The sequence below is a fragment of the Tetrahymena thermophila genome (assembly GCF_000189635.1).
Source record: "Tetrahymena thermophila SB210 genomic scaffold scf_8254654, whole genome shotgun sequence".
Taxonomy (NCBI): Eukaryota; Ciliophora; class Oligohymenophorea; order Hymenostomatida; family Tetrahymenidae; genus Tetrahymena; species Tetrahymena thermophila.
Genome location: NW_002476422.1, coordinates 122,538 through 145,861, shown reverse-complemented (window position 1 = coordinate 145,861; position 23,324 = coordinate 122,538). Strand labels below are relative to the sequence as shown.

Sequence of the window (23,324 nt, the reverse complement as noted above, 5' to 3'; positions counted from 1 at the left end):
TTCCCTTAAGGGAAAATAAAAAATTTTATTAAAGGAAAATAATGATAAAATAAAATAAAATTTAAATGATTTTTTATCATATAATTATAATATTATTGTAGATATATATCAATATATAAATGTATAAAAATTATATTAATTGCTTAATAAAAACAATATTATTTCACTTTTATTTCTTCAAATTTATTTATTTATCAGGATTTTTTCTTTAATGAAATATTGGAAAGAAAGCAAGAAGGAGAGTAGGTAGATAAGTTTTATTTGCCTTTAAGAAAGAGAAAAATAATCAAATATATAGCTAAATTAAGCAAGCAAAAAGAATTTGGAAAGATTAAATATAAAATAAAGGCTTAGATTAAAATAACAAAATATTGCTTTCAAAATTTCTACTTGGAATATGAAAAATCATAAATAAATAAATTAATTAAAACAAATTTAATACAAACAAAAATAAAAAAAACAGGAAGATAGCTATTTTAGTTTCAAATAAATTTTTATTTAAACTAATAGAGCTTTTCTTCGAAGAATGTACTAAACAAATAAATCTGTTGTAGTAAATAATAATCATCTCAGTGTGAATTACTTACTGCATTAAATGTAAAAATATTTAACTTTAACACAATAATATGCTTTGTTCGCTTAGATAAAATAAGTTATTATCTTATTTTAACTCCTAATAATAAAGCTAAATAAAACTTATTGCTTATCGAACATTAAATCACACTTCATTGTGGTTTAATTTTGCAATTCTCAAACATAAACTTTTATATCAAAGATTTCTTTTTATATTTGCTCATATTTTGTTTGTATTCAAATTAGTTGTCGTTTTTAAGATATTTTACTTCTATGTACTGATTCTTTTCATTCTTTGAAAGTCTGGCTATGATTTTAGTTCTCTTCCTTCCATGTTCTACAAATTCAATAATCTCAAGAACCCTCTTCGTTTTATATCTCAAGCATACAATGTAATTAATAAATATTAAACTTAAAAATTAAAAAAGCTTTTCATGGCTGGCTTGCTGAAATTAATATTTAACGAGCTAGTAGTCGATGACAAAAAGCAAAATAAATTTAAGTTTAGTAGAGTAATTTATGGGACTTTATTGCCATAAGTTTTCGCACTTTTCTTACAATTAATTGTTCAAAATAAATATTTATTAGCAATTAAAAAATCAAATTCATCAACAATATTTTTGAAATATAAAAATAGAATTAGTAAGCGAAAGACAAAAAATAGCAAATGGAGTTCATTTATCTATTAAAAAATAATAAAATTAATAACAAATCTTACTTTAATAAATAATAACCAATTCTAATTTAATACTACACTTTATAATAACTTATTTAATAAAATACTAAATCGTTAATAGTAACAAAAATGTTTTAAACTATTTATTTATTTGCATTACAAACTTGTTTTTATATTAACTTTAACACTTAAAATACTCATCATCAAACTCATTAAATCTTCTTGTTTGTTCAATGCATTTATTTATATTTCCTTTATCATATATAAAAAAAGACAGAATTTATATTTATTTTTGCAATAAAATAATAATTAAAATTATGAATATTTATTTAAGATTTGTTTATATTGATTGTATAAAAAAAACAAAATATTAATCTAAAATTAATAAATAATTCAAATTAAGGAGTACATTTATTCTAATTTTTATAAATTAATAATTTATAAACAAATATTCTTTCAAATTAAATAGAATTTTATTTGGAATTATTCAAATAAATAAACAAAAAATATAATTTTTAACAATATTTAAACATTTTAATAATGTTATGAAAATTAAATATTTCTTATTAAAAGAACAAACTTAATTTGAGTTAAAATCAAAAATTCTATTTTGATGGATTTTTAGTTAAGTCTACTTTTTATGCATTTATTGCTTATAAATAAAGATTCCTTTATATTAGTTAAATATGATTTTATTTTGGTTTTATGTAGACAAACAAGCAAATTAAAGTTTTTAATTTATTTAAATAACAGAATTAGGTTTTAATTTTAGTCCTACTCACATAATCTTTTGGACTCTCTTTGAAAGAAGTTTCTTCTTTTCTTTTTGAGCTTGCTTTTCTTCGTACTTCTATAATTCTTCCTTTCCTAATTTACTAATTCTATCTCTTTCTTCTCTAAGCTTCTTTTCCTTTTCATTTCTTAATTCTTCCTATTACTTTTCTCTTTGATCCTTAGTTCTAATTTGTTCATAAATTTCTCTTTCTTTTTAGGCATCAGCTCTTGACTAATTCATTCAAAATTAAAATAATAAGCTTTTAATTATTTAATATAAAGTTTCTTACTTAAGAAGGTAACTTGACAGAGTGTAACTTGTCTGCAATTTTAATCATAGCAGCCATAAGCTATTCGAATATAGGGTATTCCTTCTTGTTGGTGGGCAAGTTCAAAATTACTCTCATGTGAGAATTACTGTTAATTTGTTTTTTTAAATAAATAGTTAAAAATATAAATTTATCTGTTTATTTAAGTATGTACGCTCTTGAAAAAACTTAGCAGTCAGTGATATGAATAAGGGAGATATATTTTTGATTTTATTCCAAAAGTTTTAAAGTGGAATCATCAAATAAAGTGTTAGCAATATAATTATCACCAGCGAGAAGAACCAAGTGGTTATCATCCAAAATATCAGTGTCAATCTTTTGAACCAAACCCTTTAAGTCAAGGTAATTTTCCCTAGCAGTTTTAAGGTCTTTCTTTCTCAATACTGCAGCACAAATAGGTTCTTTTTGGTCGTAAAGAGGCATCTATATAAAAATATTTAGCATTTGATTTAGTTTAAAACAATGTTATATTCCATACATCAATGGTAATTCTGTCTTTTTCGGGCCAGATCAAATTGAAAAACCAGTTAGTGATGATATCTTGTCTTTTTCTGAACTAAATTCAATAAAATAAAAATAAATTTATTTCTTAACATTTGGATTTAAACTTAAATTCAATTTAAAAATTAAATAATCAATCATTGCTTAGAAAGACTATTCTTTTTTATTATCATATCTTTCATAATATAAAAATTTATTTTCAAGCATAAAAATATTATTAAGCTAAAACCTTTTAAATTCCTTTAAATATTAACGAGTATAATTGTTAGAATAAGTTTTACCTCGAAATTAACTAAACAGAATTGAATTGTTTCACGGCCAGAAGCGTAAAATTTAAAGGCAGCAGGTGTTTCTTAGTAGAAAAGAGATTTATCACCACTTTTTCCAACACCAACATGAGAGAAGTTAGATTCAAAAACATTTTTGCAAGCATCATACCAGTCATTAAGCATAATGATGTTTTATTTCTTACCAGTTTAATAGAATATAATAAACAAAAGCATGCCGTAAATAGCTAAACTTTCATAAAAATACTTTTAACTTAATCTATTCAAATTGTCCATAGTCAAACTTGCAATGAATCTTTCAACAAAGGTGCTTTAATCTCCCTCTGTTTAGTTTGCAACTATTTCTTCCTATTTTCAAAATAAAAAAATGTATCTAACTGTATGCTTTCTTAGAAATATGGCATTTAAAAATAAACGAAATCTATCTTAAAAGCTTGTTTAAACAAGATTTGCATTGATTATTTTTGAAATTTGAAAATCTTAATCTACTTACATTCTATCCTTTTTTTATATAAAAAACATAATTAGCATTTCAAACTACTTTATAAATTTGTTTATAATTGAAAATGCATATTTAATTTTACCTTAAGATTGGTCGTCCTAAGCAAATGCAGAAACTAAGAGGATTGCTATTAAAAATAAACTCTTTTTCATTTACTATGAATTTGTTTAATTATTTTACTAAAATTTTTAATTTAAAGATTAATTAAAAATATGAATATTTATTTTTTCTCAGTTTATTTATATTTTTAAGATTTTACTAAATAAAAGCAAATAAATAAATAAATCATCAAGCAAATCATATTCAAAATCTTAAAAAATGAAATTTTTATTATTATGTATGTATACATATATACATACATACTATTTTTTGGAGCATCAATTATTAAAGATATCTAGCCTCTTAGCATTTATTATCATTTTTTTGATACGTGTTTATTTATACATTTTTATTCAAGATAGATTCTTCAATTCTTTTCTATTCGTTTATTTTAAATATAATTTTAAATTTCTTTTTAGTTTATTTATTTAGTTTTAAAAATTATTTTTCAATTTATTTTAAAATTGAAATTTTAATTTCTAAATTAAAATTATTCCAATTTTTATTTTTAACATTTCATAGTACCTACTTAAAAACAATTTAAATTAATTTTATTTAAATTTTTTTTTTTTTAAATAAATAATTATTTTAAAATAAATTTATTATTTTTACAGAATATTTAAAGAATAATGAAAAAGAAAATTTAAATACTAAAATGTATCTTTCTATCATTAATTAATTTCATCATCATTTGCTAATTTATTTTAAGATTAACAAATTCTAGCAATAATCTAATTTATCTGGATGATGAAAAAAAACTATCTTGAGATTACAAACTTATTTTTAATTTTTTTAATAAATTATAAGGTAATTTATTTAATATTTTATTTACATAATAAAAAATATATTTTTTATATTTTATTATTTACTTTTTGTATTTTATCTCAAACTTTTTTGTAAGAAAAATTAAAAAAATTAACTATCTGCTTTACATTAAAAAAAAGATTTGTGCTAGCATTAAACATTGAGTAATATTTATTAAATTACTAATTGTAAAATAAAATTTTGGAATATTCAAAATTTAGCTTATTAGTTAATTAAAAATATAATTTTTTTTAAGTTACTAGATTAAACTTACAATGCTTAGTACTTTAAAATTTTATAGCTTACAAAATTTAAAATTGATTTGTGCTGCTTTTAATAGAATCATTTACAGTTTAGAAAAAGAAGTATCGATTCATATAAAATTGGTAAATTAAATATATAATTATTACTCCAACCATTCATAGAGTAGAAAAGTTATATAGTAATTACAAAAATTAATCGAATAATAAAAATTTGTTTTTTTTCTATACTTGATTTAAATTTTGAGAATAAAGATTAAGAGAAAGAAAAATGAAAGAAAATATTTATTTTGTTACGAACATATTGTAATTAAATCATTAATATATATTTTTGTATTTTCAGTTATTTTTTATATTAAACCCTATTTAATTTAATTCTATAATTGACTATGATGTATTATTCATTGATACTGACTAGCTCTCATCTCCTTTGATTATTTTTGATGCATTTTTTGGTTTAGCTGATAAATTGTGCTACATCTTAACAGATTAAGGAATAGGATTTATTGAAGCACTATTCAGTTTAGATGGACTTAAATCAATTTAGAGAGGAATTTAAGTATTTGCATAAAAACTTTTTAAATTTAAGCTCTGGAAATTTTAGGGTATATTTTCTTATAGATTTATGGTGCAAGATTCTAATTCGTTTTGGTTATCCTAGTTAAATAAATTTATTTAGTCAACACCATAATTTTAATATATAGAAGCAGCTTTCAATGAATGAATTTAGTCTTTACCTTACACCTATTATTGCTAATCGGTTTTGTTGTTATTAAATTTACCATAATTTACATCAGAAATTTGAGTATTAATTTGTGGTTTTAATTCTTCCTAAATTTATTTTGATAGCTAATTAAAATACTCGTTGCTATCAACTTTTTCTTTTATTGAATTATCAAGCATTTCAATCAGCCTTTCATCAAGATGGGATTTATTCTTTTAACTATATTTGATTTATTTATACGCTTCCTCAACTGAAGAAACTCTCTCAGATTCTTTATAGTCATCACAAAGAAGCCCTATAACTTGCTGCATTTCTTCAGATTTTTCTATAAATTATTCTTCGCTATTGCAATTTTCGAAATCATTAGGACATAAATTCGGCTTTGGTAAATATTCAAAAAGCTTTCTCTAATTTTCATTCAATAGGAGCCTCTTTAGTTTTTCTAATTCTATGAGTTTTCTTATAATGTTAAATAGATCAATATGTCTAAGTATACTGTCTGTGGAATATTAGATTATTTTTTGCCTTTATGTTTAAAAACACTTGAATATACGGAAGTAGCTTAGACAATAATCCCACATGTTAATTTTTAGGCTTTTATCTTATTTTTTTGATAAATTGGAATTTTAATTTACACTTTGCTCTTATTCAATTATCAAAGGGTTTTGGGATTAGGGTTTTGTTTTTACTTTTTAATTAGCTTATTAAAGTTAGCCTGAATAAGAGAGAGGTGGATTTGTTTAATCCTCAACTACTTAATTCCCAGTTTGTGATTACAAAGGTTGGTTATGTATGACTGATTAGTTTATTTAATTAATTGATGTTAGCTTTCCGTTTGAGTTAAGCTGATTCAAAGGCGATATTGGAAATTTTGCTATGGTCTCATCATTTTCTTTATTTTGAGGAATATTTACTTAGGTTGCTGCTGCCTCATCTTTGAAACAGCTTTTCATATTTCTTTTGATGTAATTCTCTCTTTTAGAGAAGCTACTTAAATTTTTGGCATCAACAATCGGACTCAAACCAGCTAAATTTTTAGCCTAAAAAGGACTTTTGCGCTTTTTGCCAAATGTAAACAATTCGTTGATAACTTTCTAATTAAGTCTTAGCTATGAAAAGGGGCGACAAATAGCATAGCCTAAAAATATAAGAAAATTAAAAAGCCCACCCACTTAAGAGAAAGCTGTATTCAGTTTCATATATGTCCTTGTAAAAACCTATTCTTTATTCTTTTCATAAAGAACACTCATATAAAAAAGCAAATCTGTAGTTTAGGGTAAAACTATTTCTCTATTGGATGAATATGAGAGATTCTAGATTGTATTAAAATCATTGAAAATAATACCACTATCGCTTTAAATCTTGTTGTTCATTAATTGGAGGTAGACGTCTTTTTCCATCCCAACCCCTGTTGACCAAAATAAATTTTATCCATTAGAAAAGAATGGCTTGTCTTTATTAGTTATTTCGATCTCATAATTAGAAATATATGTACCTAATGTAATTTTACTAAGTTTTTAATTAATAACATTTTGTGGTTTGCATTTACTGCTTTCGGTAGTATTTTAGCACTTTTTGAAGAATAATTCGAATTAAGAAAATCTATCGTTTGAAAACTCTCCTTCAATAGAAGGAAATTATTGGTCTTATGATATACAATACATAAATTAATAAGGTAAGTTTAAGAAGTATTATTGAGTTCCCTCAACTTAAAAATTTTAAGCAGTACAAGGTTTCATTTTCACATCAGTGTAAATCAATTTAAAGCTTGCATTACCACTCTAATCCATCTCTCTTATTTGCAAATTCTATCTAGCGCTTATAGTGTAAATAGTTTCGTCTAAAAAGTGAACATAATTTTCATCCTGTAAGCCTAAAGCGATGGTAAAAATATTTGGATTTAGAGTCACTGATGGTTGTTGCTATATGTAATTAGTTTGTTAAATTACCGTTGGACTATTCTGCAAAATTAATTCATAAGCAATAATCACAGTATTATAGATCATAAATCCAATAATAGCCATTGTAAAAAATCCCCCACAAGAAGTCTTGTGAAAGCTCTACTTATTATAGCGAATACTAACACCAACACCAAATTTATCTATAGACTATAACCAAGATTATTTTTGAATAATATTGTGTTTCATTTCTTTGAATGATTTTATAATATTTTTGAGATCAGTAAGATATTTTTGACAATTTAAAATGTTTTTCCAACTTATTTCGAATAATATGTATTTATTTTTTATATTTTTCACTAAATTTTGTTTTTATTACTTTTTAATTAAAAAAATTAATTATATGTTGTATGTATGCTTTTAATGTTGCATAAAGTTATTTGGATATCATAAATTAATCAATTAAAAATTTATTCTTTCTTAAAGGCTGATTAATTTTACAGAGAATTATTCTTATACATCCAGTTTTTATTTATCATAATTTACTACTCACCATTGATTTATTCGTTTGAAGTAAAAGTCAATTTTTTTCTTATCTAAAGAAACTTTGTAAGTGTTTGATATTGTTCTTTTTTTTTTTACAAAAATTGTATTGAGATATACTAATTTCAGTTCAAAGTATATTTAAATAGTTAATCTAACAATATAACAGCTTATTTAATTTTCATAATAAACATCAATATTGTTTTTCTTCTAATAATATTTTGAGTATATTATTCATTTTTATATTTAAATGAAGAATTTTTTCATCACAAAATACATTAAGAAAATGAAGGATTAGAATTTATTGATAAAAAAATTTAAGATACTTTCATGTTATGATTTTTATCAAGAGATTTTATAAAATTCAATAGTATTTATTGGTATGTATAATCCCTCTTAATTATTTTTGATTAAGAAAATATTTGTCTAATTACTGGCATAATTTTAAAATGAAATTTAATTAAGAATTTATTAATGTTTAATGTTTAAATTAAATTTTGTTTATATTATTTTTTTAGTATATAAAATTGATCCTTTATTCAATCTTTGTTATCAAAAAACAGCTGTAAATAAAATCTAACTGAAACAATATTTTTTCACCTTCTTTTTTTACCTCAATATTTTATTTTTACTTGAAATATACATTATAAAACTTAAAAACAAATACCAAATATACTAAAAAAGATTAGAAATTTTAGCTTATAATATAATTAGATATTTATTGCTTTAAAAGAGATATAAATAATAATTAAAATGTTCCCAAAATCTTATTATTTAGAAATGTTAATATGAATTTTACCAATATTTACAATGATAAATACTTACTTGAAAATAATTTAAAACTTTATTTATGTTTACAGAATTTTATATTTGTTAGAGCAAGCCTTTTACTTTATCTATTACCATAAACATAAGATTTTTCATTTCTAAATTTAAGTTAATTTACATTTATTACAATAATTGCAGGAACCTTTTTTTATTATTAATTTACAAATTTATAAAGACAAATATCTGCTTATAATTTAATTAAAATAAAAGATCTTTTAATATGAGCAACAGCTGTATTTCCTATCTCAACTTGCTGAAGATAAATCTGTGGAATTTATCAAATTAATTATTTTTAAGATATTACTTCTAAAAATAAACCAGAGAAAATATTTCAATTAAAAAATAAAAATGCATTTTAAATTAAATAAAGGTAGTAGTTTATTACATTAATAAACAAATATGAAAGCAATATGAAGAATCTTTTCACAATAAAATTTTAGATAAAAGAAAGATTTAAACATTTATTTTTAAAGAAAGGTTGATAAAACTAAATATATTATGATAAAAAATAAACTAACAACCGATTTTGAATTTAATAAAAGTAAATAAAGTTAATTAATTAGTTAATAGTAATAGTTCATTATCTGATAATTGATCTTTCGAATAAAAGATAAAATAGATTACTTACTCAATTTTTAAACTATTTGAAGTAGTTTTCTATATATTTTTGATAATTATTTTCAGGTACATTTTATTTTTCTGCTTATGTAAACATTTCTGATATAACGCAATCTCTAGCAGGGTGATTAGCTGGTAACTTGAGCTTAAGATTAAGGGCTATATTATAAAATTATCTCTTTTACTAGCTCTACACACTAGATTCATTAAATTTAATTAAGCTAGATGACTACTAGTATTTTTTTAGCAAATCTTTGCTTTCGATGCTCATTTGAGAAGAATTATATTAGCTTTAAGCATCATCATTTTAGTTACTATTAATACCTTGTTTCTTCTTTGAATAGTTTGTGGTAGATTCTATTTCTATTTTCTCATTATAATTTTAAATTTTATTTTAAGGTTCCCCAAAATTGCTGTTTATGCTGTGGTTAAAAATCTTTGTCACAGGTGGAGAAAAGATTCTATTTTTTTATATGCTTACTTAATTTTAATTGATATTTAAACTAATTCGTGGTGAATTGTTAGTTGGTACAGCGTTTGCGCTATTCACTTTTTCGTAATTATTATTTGCAGTATTTCTGTTACTTTCTATTCTGTCTGTTTTATTGTTTTAAGTGAAATTTATTTCTGTAACATCATATTCAGTGGGCAGCTCTTCATTTTTGTTTGCCTTTTAGCTTTCTATATTTTAGTTACTAACAAAAGCATTAGCTCTAGAGGAGCTATAGCTTGATTTATTAAATTCTAATACATTCATTTGATTTATATGGTTAATATTAAATACGTTACTAGCGTTCTAATTTTTACTCAATCCTTCTTTTCTTCTATAAATATCAATTTTATCTTTAAGCAACACTTCTGCTCTCTAAGAAAGAATTAATAGTGAGAGACCAGCTCTTGATTTTATATTTTCTACGGTTTTATTTAGATGAGATAATGTGCGGCACTCTTTTGTTAGACCTTCTGAATTTAAATTTAATTTAAGAATACGCTCAATTAGTTATTTTATTTAATCCTATTCATTAGATTATGGTTGCTCACTTATTTTATCATAAATTACCTTTATTTTATCATTAACTAGGCTATTTTCTACTGAGAATTACTGTTCGGGAGTGCTTTTTTAAGAATATGGATTAGCTAATTCTTATTTCACTTCTTATTTAGGTTAATTTGATTCTTTAGGAATACAGATATGATTCTCGATTTCTTTTTATTCATAGTAATTATCACAATTTATACATAAAATTGGGATACCTAAAACAGATTAATCCTGATTTTAATTCTACATTTTTTACTCAGCCATTTATAACATTTTTCTATCCTTATCAGTAATCTATGGGTACATAAAATTATATTATGTTTGTTGAGGTTTATAAATGCTAGCTGCACTCTATTTTTTAAATTCAGAATTTCTATCAATATCAACTGCATTATTAGAATTTTAAGCAGCCAACGGATTTTAGAACGTTATTTGCACACCTTATGAGACATTTTTATTGTCTTCATTTTAATTTGCAAATATTTTAGCTGTACTTTTACTCCTAGAGAATTGTGCTCTTTTGACATTTTCTTCTAACTATTCATCACTTTTTATTGTCCTGATCATATCTTTGGCTTCTTCTTTTTATTTAAATGAAGTCTAAAGAGTTCCAGTTTGATAAGACTTATCAAATTAGTTTGGAGTCTCTGATGGTCTATAGTTCGTTCCTTCATTTTTATTAGTAAATCTAAAAGCAGAGGTTGTTGCTATTGATTATTTGTTACTAAATATGTTAAATTCTTGCATTTTACTACTACTATATTGATCTTTTGAGTCCAAATTTTAAGATGTTCTTAATTTTTCTGGCTCTTAATTTTAATTTTGAATTGAAGCATTATTATAATAGTTCTTTATTGGAGATTCTTCTTTTGGTGGGACTATGTATTTAGGTTTTGGTGGAAGATAACTTGTTTAGCTTGGTTATCTATAAGGATTGAGAATATTATGCATTGTTTATCTACTGAAATTTATATTAGGGTTATTATTTGAAGCCATATCTTTAGCATACTAGGCTTCTTAAGTGTTTCCACTAAGATTATTCTCTGTATTGGCTCTTAAACTATATTAATTATCGCTTAAATTATTACTATTCCTATTTTAAGCTTTAGTAAGCCCCAAAACATTTTTAAGCATTTGACCATTCATCTTTAGAGTCTTGTGATTATTTTGATTTTTAAAATGCTCCTCAAATATTTTTCTTTTAGGTTTTTATTGAGACTTTACCATGTAATCGTTGTTATTTAGATTGTTAGAAACTTATTCTTTTTAAGCAGAAAAGAAAGCGTTAGTGAGGAATGGCTGTGAATGAGAAGGTTTAAGGGTTCTCTTTTCTCCTTGATCTTAATGGGTTTGTTACTAAGTTTGTAAATCAAGAACAAAATCCTTGAATTCCAGTTCAAACTCTTTATCAACATTATTTTGTTTATTTCTTCCGTTAGTAGGAGTGCTGATTGGTGAAATAGTGCTTGGAATTACTATTTCCTTATTGAACTAAGTATTAATGGTTAGTTTATCAAAAGGCTAGCTTTAGAATTTATTGGATTAAGTTGCACTACTTTACTACTGACTCTAAAAAGAATTGCTACGTTAATATTATGTTGGTTTTTAAGAGCTTTGTTATGTATTAAAAACATAATCTACATGAGTTAGTTTTGCATCAAAAGGTTAATGTGAATGTTAAGGTTAGTTTTGTTAATTTATGGTTTAATAATTTTAGTATTAATTATCTTAATACATAGAATGAGGTACCGCTTATTATTGCTGTATAACTCCTTATGGTTATAATATTTATTGTTAATAAAAAGCTTAAGGGTTATTTTGCTAAACAGAAATTCCTTATTATTGTATCATTTATTATTATTAGAAAACTTAAGGTTATTATTGTTAGAGATTCTATGGTTGTATTAGAAGTTAATTTTGATTAGTAAATGGCTAGTTCTGCTATTAGAGTTATTAATTATATTAAACCTAGGGCTAAGGTAAAGCTGATAGTAAATTTGGTTGTTATTAAATTGAACTATTTGGTTAGCTTTACAAAGACTATTGCTACTATTAGTTATAAAACGATTATGAATATTATGACTGCTATACATATTGCTGCTATTATTAAATAGGCTAAAGAAGAGGCTATTATAATAATGGCTATACTGTTTATTACTAATATGGTTATTGAGATAATTATTAAAGTGGTTGCTGTTATTGCGATTACAAATTATAAAAACCATTTTATTGCTAAGTAGTTTGCATTTTTATCTCTTATTCTTTTTATAAAAGTAAAGACTTAGCATCCAAAATAACTGGTTTATCAATACTATTTTTTCTTTAAGAACTTAGGTCATACTATTAACTTGTAAACCTGCTCTCACTTTAAATACTTTATCTTCTAGTCACTTGATTACTGTTATTAGGTAAAGTAATTTGTTGGGGTAAAACTTCATTAACAGATTTCATATGGTTATTAGTACGAACAAATTATTCTTATGCATTTAAAATAGGAGTAGCAGAGATATTATCTATATTTTTATTGTATGAGATCTATGTTTATAGATTATTTTACTCAATTTAATTATTTTTGTTAGCATCTTAGACAATAAATGGGGAGACCGAATATTATAAGTTATACTTTGCTTAATTAGTGTAATCGCTTGTAGTTTTCTATACTCCTTAATTAGTTTGAGGTTATTGTGACTATGAAATAGGTTATTTGTAATCAAATGAAGCTCTTTTATTTTGAAGTTATGAAATGTTTTCATTTACTGAAATTTGTTAGTTTTAGAAATAGGGTTGAACTTTTAAATCTGGTAAGTTCGAGATAATATTGTTGTAATTTTAATTATGTAAAGGATTAATTTCATTTGTCAAAGTTGTGTTGTACAGTGGCTTATACAATGGAATTCCACTAACATCATCTTGCAAGGTATTTTATTGTGTCATCTACTATTAAGTCAGTGTTAAACTCTTGCTATTATATGTATTTTAATAGTTTGATTAGTTTTGAAATCCTTTTGAATCTTTAAATTATTACAAATTTTAAAACCCATTACTATCTTTCATTTGGTTTTATTAAAATACATTGCTCTCCTTCAAGGTGTTGTTTTATAAAAAGAAATTACTCTCTTTCATTTTCTATGCACTGCTTAAAGTATTAAACTTTTCTGAAGCTAAGCTGTTGGCAAGGTTGTTTTAAATTATTCCAAGAGGTTGTCGAGGTTAGGGCGAATTTTAATTACTGTTATTCTTCTTAGTTGCAGAGAAATTCTCTAATAACTCTCTAGCAGTGGCAAGCTTATTTATAGAATTGCTTCTATCTCTTAAGCCCTTGGCATCATTATTCATTCCTCCATTAGCAATCATACTGCTTGAAGCTGAATTATTCTAGCTATTTTAGGAACTATAAATATTTTACTAAGTAGAATTTTATGTTGCATATCCCTTAGGCAAATATTTTTACAATATTTGCTCATATTATTGAGATTTAAGAGAAGGAGCAGCGTTACCTTATACAGCTTAAGAATTAGAATAATCAATTTTATTATTTACAGATTAATTCTAGCTCATATAAGGCATATTGCTATTTGTGTTTGTTGTTCCTTGTTAGGCTATTTAATTCTAATAACTATTTACATAATTTTATTATACATCATTTAAATTAACAGAATTAAGAGGATTTTATTGTTATTGTTATTGCTTTTGATTTTGAGCTTTTTTTGTAGCTTCTTCATAATAATTATTACTGTTTTGTGCTATTTATGAGTTAACGTTATTATTATTATTACTATTAAGTGAATTTGCATTTAACTATTAATTATTTGAAAATATCTAATTTTCATTGATTTAATTTGTATTGATTGATTAATTATTGAATCTATTTAAAGATAAACTGCTACTTCTCATATCATTATTTTATTCAAATGTAAATTATCTAGAGGATGGACTCAAGCGTTTTCTGTCAACTATTCTATTCTAGTTGTTTTCGTTGCTACCCTATTAATAATCTAAAGAGCTCAATCTTCTGTGATTAGCTTTTTATCCAAGATTATTTGGATCTTGCTGTGGATTGAAAGGCCCTATATTGCTATTTGAGTAGCTATCTGAAATTGGGTACAAACACTCACTAACATCATTTATTTTAATAGATTCATTTTAGTTATTGAAAGGTGAACGCTAATTATCTTAATAATTTTCATTAATCTTATCACTCTAGCTATTTTATAAAACACTTTGGTATTTAAGCATAATCTCATCATATTGTTAACTTATTGGTTTTGGTTATGAATTTTGATTGTTTTAACTAACAATAGTGTTTTCTTATTGCTTAGTCTAAGCAACTCTATCCGGTGTATAGGAAGGACTTGTCAAAAGTTAAACTAAGTCATTAATGTTTTAAAGTCCTTGCTAGTATTTCTCTTATACTTGCTGACTTGCTTTAACTCCTCCTGAGCCTAAAATAGCTGATGGGTACTATGTTAAGTTATTGCTAGTATTCAAATTCTAGATGCTACTTAATTAGCCGTTGCTTTAAAAAACAGAAGCATAGTTTGGTAGTTACCTATTAGTATAAGCAGCCTTGCTAATATTAGAAGATATTTATTGAGCATTCTAATGGTCATCTTTGTTGAGAAAATTAATAAAGCTCAAATCTATAGAATTCTCATCAAAAAAATGTTTAGAGGTACCTCCATTTTAGACTGTTAAAAGATCTTCAATAGTATTTGGCAGTGTGTATTTTTAAGACTAAGTTTGAAGATACGGTGTAATCTAATGCTAAGAAGCAATAACTGCTTATGACTATTGCAATTAAGGCTTACTATTATATTTGTAAAGAGCTTGATTGTCTTGCTATTAGTTTTTCAAATACAAAGAAGACGGTAACTGAATACTATTTAAATTCTTGCTCATTAGAATTTTGCTAATTGAAGAGTTCTCAAAATTGTAAGAGCATTAATTACTGATACTTAACCTATTTTATACGCTTTGATGGTCCTAGTATTCCTAATCAGACTCTTATATTGATTAAAGTCTTCCATTATATTGATTCATTTGACTTCACTAAGAATATATTATGTATGCAAATTAATTAATTGTTTGTTAATAATATATGCTTGTCCTTTCCTTTATATTCAAATCAATCTGCTTACTTTTCTAATTTTTAATTATCAATTTACAAATTTCTTTGAAATAAATTTTTTTATTTGCCAACAAATCGATGATTTGTTAGACTAAATCATTTGATTTTCATAGTTTATTTCTTGCTTTTTTGATTGTTAATTTTAACATTGACTTCTTAAAGAATAAAATCGACTTTCAATGATAAAGAGCTAGTAACTACTTTGTATCTTTGAATATGTATTTAATATAGAAAAACTTTTTTGATGATTTAAATAGAATATCAAAAAGGAATTATAAACGCCTATTCTTTTGATAAATTTTCAAATTCTCTCAATATCAAAAATATACATTTGATATGTTTTTTTTTCGTTAATAACTTAATTTTAAGTGGAGAGAAAAGATATTTGTTTTGTATTAACAAATCAAAAACAAAAAGCATTAAAAGAAATTATTTATAGGTTTTTGAACATTTTTTTGGGTATTTTAACTGGCGAATTAATATAGTTTGGTGTCATTTTTAATATTGTATTTTAATAAAAAAATATAATTTAATTAGAATAAAATAATGATTAATTATTATTAATATCCACCAGTGTATCTAAGATTAATATTTTTTTAAAAACGAATAACTATTATAAGTTTGGAATAAAGATTTCAAAGTGGTTTAGCAAATTAAGAAGTAGACCTCATATGATAATTAAAAAAAATATTTTTGTATTGTTTTATATTTAATATTTTAATAGCTATACATAATATAACTTTAAATAATACTGTTTTTGATAATTAGAATTATTTAGTTTCTTATCTAAAAGATTTACTATTTTAGGTTATGAAATATTTAGTAAACATATATCAATGCCATAATCCGCAAGATAAAATATTCAATCTTTTATTATCTATTTTTTATTATAATAAACAATTTAAATATCTTGTAATTTTTGATTTTATGTATTTATATAAATTATATTGAATATATGTTAGCTATTCATAAATGAATATTCAAATTATAAAATTTTGTAAAATTGTTAAATGTATTTAATAAATAATATGAATATTTAAACTTTTTAAGGGAGTTAAAATAATTATTTAAATATAAATTCACCTTTTCTTTTATTTAAATAGACATATTAGAATTTGTTAACAACATAATTAATCAAGCAAAAGAATAATATTCTAAATAACTTTTATCTTGGTATTTTAAGAAGGCATTTTATTTACTTATCAGTTTCTTTTAAATGAAATAAATATTTGAATCATTTTAATTATTAAAAAGGTAAAAACTGAAAAATAATATTTAATATAATGTAAAAATATTAATTATTTCCTTTGAATTTATGAGGTACATTTTACTTTGAAATAAAGTAAGTATATCAAAAATATTTAAAAAACTAAGAAGAAGGAAATAAAGATTTTTTAATTAAATTGTAATTTATTTAATAAAAAGATTAATAATATAGCTAAATACATTTTTATTAATAATAAAAGGAGTATAAAAAGATCTAAAATATCATTATATTAGACTAAAATTATAATAAATTAAAATTTGCTAAAATGTCAGATAATCGTTTACTTTTTGTTGGTTTAAAGAAAAATATGGAATAAGATTTTATAAAAGAGGAAAATAATTATTAAGATTATTAAAATAGTAATACAAATCTAAATAACGATGGAGAGTAAATTAGTTCAATATAAAATACTGAAGATGATTAGAAACCTTAAATAAATTAATACTATTAAGATTAACACATAGAGGATTACTATTGTAATGTTAAAATAGGTAATTACGAAAAAAGAGTTGATGATAGGACATTTCATTGTCACAATTAAAAATAAATAAGTCCACTTCTAAATAAATAATAGCAACTTAATTAATAAAGCAAATTTAATAGTAACAATTTCTTAAAATCCAATTAATAATTATAATAACAAACTAATTGTTAAAATTACTTATATTATAACAATAACTAAAGTAGAGAGATATAAAATCAACGAAATAATCAATTAAATAACTAATTTGAATATTAAAATAATGGACAGCTATAATTTTAATTTTAAGATTATGTTAGCATTTAACATTAAAAATCACTAGATAAAAATTTAAATAATAACAATTAAACATAATAAAGCTAACATATTTAAAATTACTAAAGAGAATAAAATCTACAAAATTATCAATCACTTAACTAATTTGAATTTTAAAATAATGGATAGTAATAATTTTAAAATACAAAATAATTTTAAGATTATGTTGACATTTAACATAAAAAATCATAAGAAATTAATTTAAACAATAATTACTAAAACTAATCAAGCTTACACATTTACAATAACCAAACTAGTTAAAAATAAAATCAAAAAAATAATCTATTTCCTAACTAATTTGAATTTTAAAATAATGGACAGCGATAAATTTAAAATATAAACTAATTTAAAGGCCATTTTAACACTTAACATTAAGAATCATAAAATACTAATTTAAATAATAATTGTTAAAAATAATAAAGCTAACATATTTACAATAACTAAATGGAATAAAATCAACAAAATTATCAATATGAATTTGAGAATCAAATTGATTAAAATTTTGAGTAAAAATATAAGTACCAGTAATTTAATGAATTAGAAAAAAATCAAAAGTAACAATATGATAATTTTTAAAGTTAATGCTCAGAAAAAGGTTTAAATCGTTCCTATGAATTAGATGATTAAGAAGAGCAATATAATCTAATCTAAACAGAAGTTAATACAAATAATGCTTATATTTAATAACCACAAAATATTAACTAACATAGTTAAAATTACCAAAATAATTGTATTTCTTAAAATTTTAATTATAGTTATAATTCATAACGCAACTAAAATTAAAAAAGTTTACAAGCTTAGCAATTTTAAAAATTGGAAAATCATGATGCAATTTTATTTGACACAAGTAATATAAATCAAGAATAGATTTATCAAAATAATAACAATTAAACATAATAAAGCTAACATATTTAAAATTACTAAAGAGAATAAAATCTACAAAATTATCAATCACTTAACTAATTTGAATTTTAAAATAATGGATAGTAATAAATTTATAATACAAAATAATTTTAAGATTATGTTAACATTTAACATAAAAAATCATAAGAAATTAATTTAAACAATAATTACTAAAACTAATCAAGCTTACACATTTACATTAACCAAACTAGTTATGAATAAAATCAAAAAAATAATCTATTTCCTAACTAATTTGAATTTTAAAATAATGGACAGCGATAAATTTAAAATATAAACTAATTTAAAGGTCATTTTAACACTTAACATTAAGAATTATAAAAAACTAATTTAAATAATAATTGTTAAAAATAATAAAGCTAACATATTTACAATAACTAAATGGAATAAAATCAACAAAATTATCAATATGAATTTGAGAATCAAATTGATTAAAATTTTGAGTAAAAATATAAGTACCAGTAATTTAATGAATTAGAAAAAAATAAAAAGTAGCAATATGATAATTTTTAAAGTTAATGCTCAGAAAAAGGTTTAAATCGTTCCTATGAATTAGATGATTAAGAAGAGCAATATAAACTAATCTAAACAGAAGTTAATACAAATAATGCTTATATTTAATAACCACAAAATATTAACTAACATAGTTAAAAGTACCAAAATAATTGTATTTCTTAAAATTTTAATTATAGTTATAATTCATAACGCAACTAAAATTAATAAAGTTTACAAGCTTAGCAATTTTAAAAATTGGAAAATCATGATGCAATTTTATTTGATTAAAATAATAATCTTACAAATTAATAAAGTTTGCTGATTTCTTAGCAATATCAAGAAACAAATTAATATATAAATTCTAATCCTATAGGAGGACTTTAAAATGAATGCATAATTGAATGTGACACAAGTAATATAAATAAAGAATAGATTTATCAAAATATTTAAACATCTTTTATAAACAATGAAATATAAAATTAAGACAAAAAAGGAATTAAACTGAAAAACAAAGCAAAAAAAAATAAAACATAAAATTAGTCAAAATTAATTTAAATCAGAGCAGTTAATTTGTAAGCTAATATAGATAATTATCTTAATAGAAATAATATTATATTTTAAAGTCCTAAAGAATATGATTAATTAGATTTAAACCATAAAATAAATTTGAGAAATATTAACTCTTAATATTATTCTGAATAAGTATATAAAAATTAAGAGTTCAATAAGCCATTAAATTGCTTTTGTGGGGCAGCTTTTAAAAAAAGTGGCATATATTACCATATTGATAAATGGCATGCATTTGCACCATATGTATGGCTTTGGTAAGTTGAATATACATTTCATTAATGAAATAAGCTAAAATTTTATTTTTTATTAAAATAAAAAAAGTCATCAATATAAATAATAATTAATATTAGTTGTTTGAATTAGATTTTTTAAAATTTAAATAGAATAAATATATATATTTTGTTTGATATATTATTATTTTAGTTTTTATATATACAAACATGGAAAATACTGAGTTTAAAAGCAATAGAAAATAATTTATCTGATCCTTATCGTTTGTGCTAGCTAAATCATTTTTTTAATTTATGTTCCTTTTTTAAATATTTAAATATGCTTTATTAATACCTAAAAAAATGAATTTGTAGTTGATATAAATTCTTTTTTTATTAAAATAGGTTAAGAAAATTAATAAAAAATATTTTTACCTTTAAATTAAATGTATATATATTATAAAATTAAGTTTTAAATAAAACGAGAGAATTAAATGAATACCTTTCATATAAACAGAAAATTCTTAGATTTGATAAAAAGAATTTTGTTATAAATAAAATGCTGAGGCATTAATATTTGCTATTACATATTAATTAAGTTAAGCTTTTAATACAATTTAGAATGTTTCGATGAAATACATATGCTAATATGAAGAATCCTATATGATTCTTTCTTTCTTTTTTTCTATTTATTTATTTAGCTTAAATGGATTTCTGATATTAATAGAATAAGGAATACTAATAAATAATAAATACATTCATCAATATAGCATTTTTGTTCCTTTTAAATCTCTAAAATCGTCATATAGTGATATATCTTAAAATTAGGAGCAATATAACAACAAATCAAAAAACAAATATAAATATTATAAGAAATCAGTCAAATATTTTTTTATTAATTAACAAACAAACAAATAAATAAATACTCATAGTTAGTTAATATTTAGATAAAGATATAAAAAAATAAAGGAGAAGTAACACAGATATTTGCATATTAAATAGTTTTTTTAAGGAATATAGTCAGAGAATTAAAAAATATCTAATAAAAGCTACAATGAATTACTAGAAGATAGATGAGATTAAAAAGTTTTGTGGCTATTTGCTAGTTTAGACGACTGAGTAGCGTATTTTGAATGACATGTCATTTTATTTGTAGACACCTTCAAGAGAAATTAGAGAATTAGATAAAAAATAATAAAAATCAGATTAGAAAATAGAAATAGACTCTAATCCAGACTCTTAAAAGGAAAAGCATGAATAAAATATAGGTAAGGAGGTTGAATTTGATACGACAAAGAGAGATGTTTATAATTCTAGCCAAAGCTGCTTCATTGTAAGATCAGCAACAGATACTTTTATCGTGACAAGTGGACTCATTTTCTTTAACTTTTTGGAATAATAAGAGAGAGCTATTTTAGAAAAGAAATACGCTCTTGATCTGACAAACATAAATGTGAATGCTTAGTTCCATTTAAGCTTGGAAAAATACCCAAAAGAGTATATTTAAATTACTCCTTTTAAGATAGTTTTAGATGAAGAAGTTATGGAGTTCTTCTAAGAGGTTCGCAATAAATCATTTTCATATAAGAATCAAGCAAAGATTAACATTTAATACGATGAAAGAATAGTTAAAAATACATCCGTTCTATTTTTTAAAATCAAAAGCGAAAAGGATTTGAAAGAATTAAATAGGTACTTATCATACACGAATATCCCATACTCAACCAAAATGCCTACTCAAGGATAATAAATTACAACAATATCTTCTCCTTTTGGTATATTAAGCTCTTAGCTCTACCACAATATTTTAGGTTAAGGTGTAATAGCAAATGTCTTTGATATTGAAGCTAATTCTAAATTAAAGAGTAAGTTTAAGAAGTTTTTATTTTTCAATAATTATTTAAATTATTTATTTATTTATAATATTATTTGCTAATCCTAACTTAAATTTTAAAGAATTCCATAAGCATATATTGATGTTAGATATGATTAATTTTGGTGGTAAGGAAGGAGGTTTGGTCTTGGATGAAGAATAAAATGTAATTGGTATGATGCTACCTTCATTCAGTTTTTAAGGTGCAAATAGTGTTTATTTTTCATTTGCTATTTCTGCTAAGACCGTGCTCGAACTAGCTGCTACAAGACTTGATAAATTCAAATCTGTAAAAAAGGAATAACCCAAGGAGTTTTTGGAGACTAACAAATTCCTTTAAAATATTTGCTTGATATAAAGTGAATAAATTAATTTTTTTTTTTCATTGATTATTAATGATTTCTATTGTATGATTTAAAGCATCATATGGGCATTTTTCTGGCATAATTATTAATGATGAGGGATATATTCTATCTGTAAGACATGGTTTAGACTTTATTTCTAAGCAAACTTCAGTTTAAGTTCATATAATTGGTTATAATAAAATGTTGGAAGCAAATGTAATTTGCATCAGTGAAGGAGACTATGATGTTTGCCTTCTTAAAATTAAAGAAAATATTAAGCATATAGGCTTAAAACCAATTTCTTTATACGTTCCTTCCTCAAAATAACTACTCTTTGAAGGTTCTGAAGTAATCAGTGTAGGATATGGATTGGTGCATCCTTCTAAATTACCTTAAATTAGTAATGGAATAGTGAGCAAATTTATAAAAACTTAGTTAGGTGAAGACGCTCTAATACAAACTAATGCAAGGATATAAAATGGAAGCAGTGGTGGTGCACTGATTTCTAAAGGATGCAATAAATTAATAGGAATGACTTTATTTAATCTCAAACATATAAAGTATGGAAATATTTGTGATTTAAATTTTTCACTTCACCATAAAATACTGGAACCCTTGTTCGACTTGATAAACAAAAATGCATCCATTGAAGAAATTAAGTAGCTTTCATTGTGGAGTTACAAAAATGACGAATTAAAAAAATTACATTCTCTGCAAACAATCGAATAGGTTCCTAAGTATAATATAAGGCCACTTTTATGATTTATTTCTTTAGTTTTTTTAATGCATGTATACATACATATATAATTCATGTTTCAAAAGTATTTATAAAATGAAGTTCAAAATTTGACAAATTGAAAATAAATTATAATCAATATTTTTTTTTAATTTAATATATTTTTGTAAGACAGAAAAATCTCTAGAAATTTTTATACTTGCAGTATGTTTGTTTTTCAATTTTAGTAAAAATTATACTTTTGATTGATATTTTGAACAATTTTCAAATACAATAAAATTTATTCAGTTACAAACAAGGTATTTTTAATACAAAATTTAAAATATTTTATCTGGTATAAAAATATAGTTATTGAATCCTGTGATTATATTCTTGAAAAAATCTTAAATGTAATAATTGATTGTGCAGTTCATAATAAATTAGTTTTAAAGCCAATAAAGATTTTATTAAAATTTGATTTAGTTTTCCTTTTTAATTGATTTTTAAAAAAAATAAAAATAGATATTACTATAACTCAGAATAAATGAATA

At 22.6% G+C, this 23,324-nt stretch overlaps 7 protein-coding genes across 7 annotated transcripts; 4 read left to right on the top strand and 3 right to left on the bottom strand. All coding sequences in view use genetic code 6, as the record gives it.

The window, feature by feature from the left end:
* Positions 1-211: 211 nt before the first annotated feature.
* On the top strand, positions 212-886 carry TTHERM_000509089 (hypothetical protein; the record flags this gene model as incomplete). Its single annotated transcript, XM_012797457.1, has 2 exons — positions 212-597; positions 820-886. 2 exons carry the CDS (start codon positions 212-214, stop codon positions 884-886), a joined length of 453 nt encoding a protein of 150 aa, XP_012652911.1.
* Positions 887-905: 19 nt separating this feature from the next.
* TTHERM_000509088 (transmembrane protein, putative) lies at positions 906-1,570 on the top strand (the record flags this gene model as incomplete). The annotated part of the gene is made up of 2 exons (XM_012797456.1): positions 906-965; positions 1,211-1,570. The coding sequence occupies 2 exons, from the start codon at positions 906-908 to the stop codon at positions 1,568-1,570; spliced, it is 420 nt and encodes a 139-aa protein (XP_012652910.1).
* Positions 1,571-2,027: 457 nt separating this feature from the next.
* Positions 2,028-3,794, bottom strand: TTHERM_00509080 (transmembrane protein, putative; the record flags this gene model as incomplete). The annotated part of the gene is made up of 7 exons (XM_001015212.2): positions 2,028-2,255; positions 2,314-2,440; positions 2,507-2,775; positions 2,831-2,908; positions 3,135-3,488; positions 3,634-3,641; positions 3,725-3,794. The coding sequence occupies 7 exons, from the start codon at positions 3,792-3,794 to the stop codon at positions 2,028-2,030; spliced, it is 1,134 nt and encodes a 377-aa protein (XP_001015212.2).
* Positions 3,795-5,144: 1,350 nt separating this feature from the next.
* TTHERM_00509070 (transmembrane protein, putative) lies at positions 5,145-7,676 on the bottom strand (the record flags this gene model as incomplete). Its single annotated transcript, XM_001015211.2, has 1 exon — positions 5,145-7,676. One exon carries the CDS (start codon positions 7,674-7,676, stop codon positions 5,145-5,147), a length of 2,532 nt encoding a protein of 843 aa, XP_001015211.2.
* Positions 7,677-9,426: 1,750 nt separating this feature from the next.
* On the bottom strand, positions 9,427-15,495 carry TTHERM_00509060 (hypothetical protein; the record flags this gene model as incomplete). The annotated part of the gene is made up of 1 exon (XM_001015210.1): positions 9,427-15,495. The coding sequence occupies one exon, from the start codon at positions 15,493-15,495 to the stop codon at positions 9,427-9,429; it is 6,069 nt and encodes a 2,022-aa protein (XP_001015210.1).
* A 1,620-nt stretch (positions 15,496-17,115) lies between these two features.
* TTHERM_00509050 (hypothetical protein) lies at positions 17,116-19,914 on the top strand (the record flags this gene model as incomplete). The annotated part of the gene is made up of 1 exon (XM_001015209.2): positions 17,116-19,914. One exon carries the CDS (start codon positions 17,116-17,118, stop codon positions 19,912-19,914), a length of 2,799 nt encoding a protein of 932 aa, XP_001015209.2.
* A 981-nt stretch (positions 19,915-20,895) lies between these two features.
* Positions 20,896-22,820, top strand: TTHERM_00509040 (trypsin-like peptidase domain protein; the record flags this gene model as incomplete). The annotated part of the gene is made up of 3 exons (XM_001015208.1): positions 20,896-21,706; positions 21,798-22,073; positions 22,135-22,820. The coding sequence occupies 3 exons, from the start codon at positions 20,896-20,898 to the stop codon at positions 22,818-22,820; spliced, it is 1,773 nt and encodes a 590-aa protein (XP_001015208.1).
* Positions 22,821-23,324: the final 504 nt, after the last annotated feature.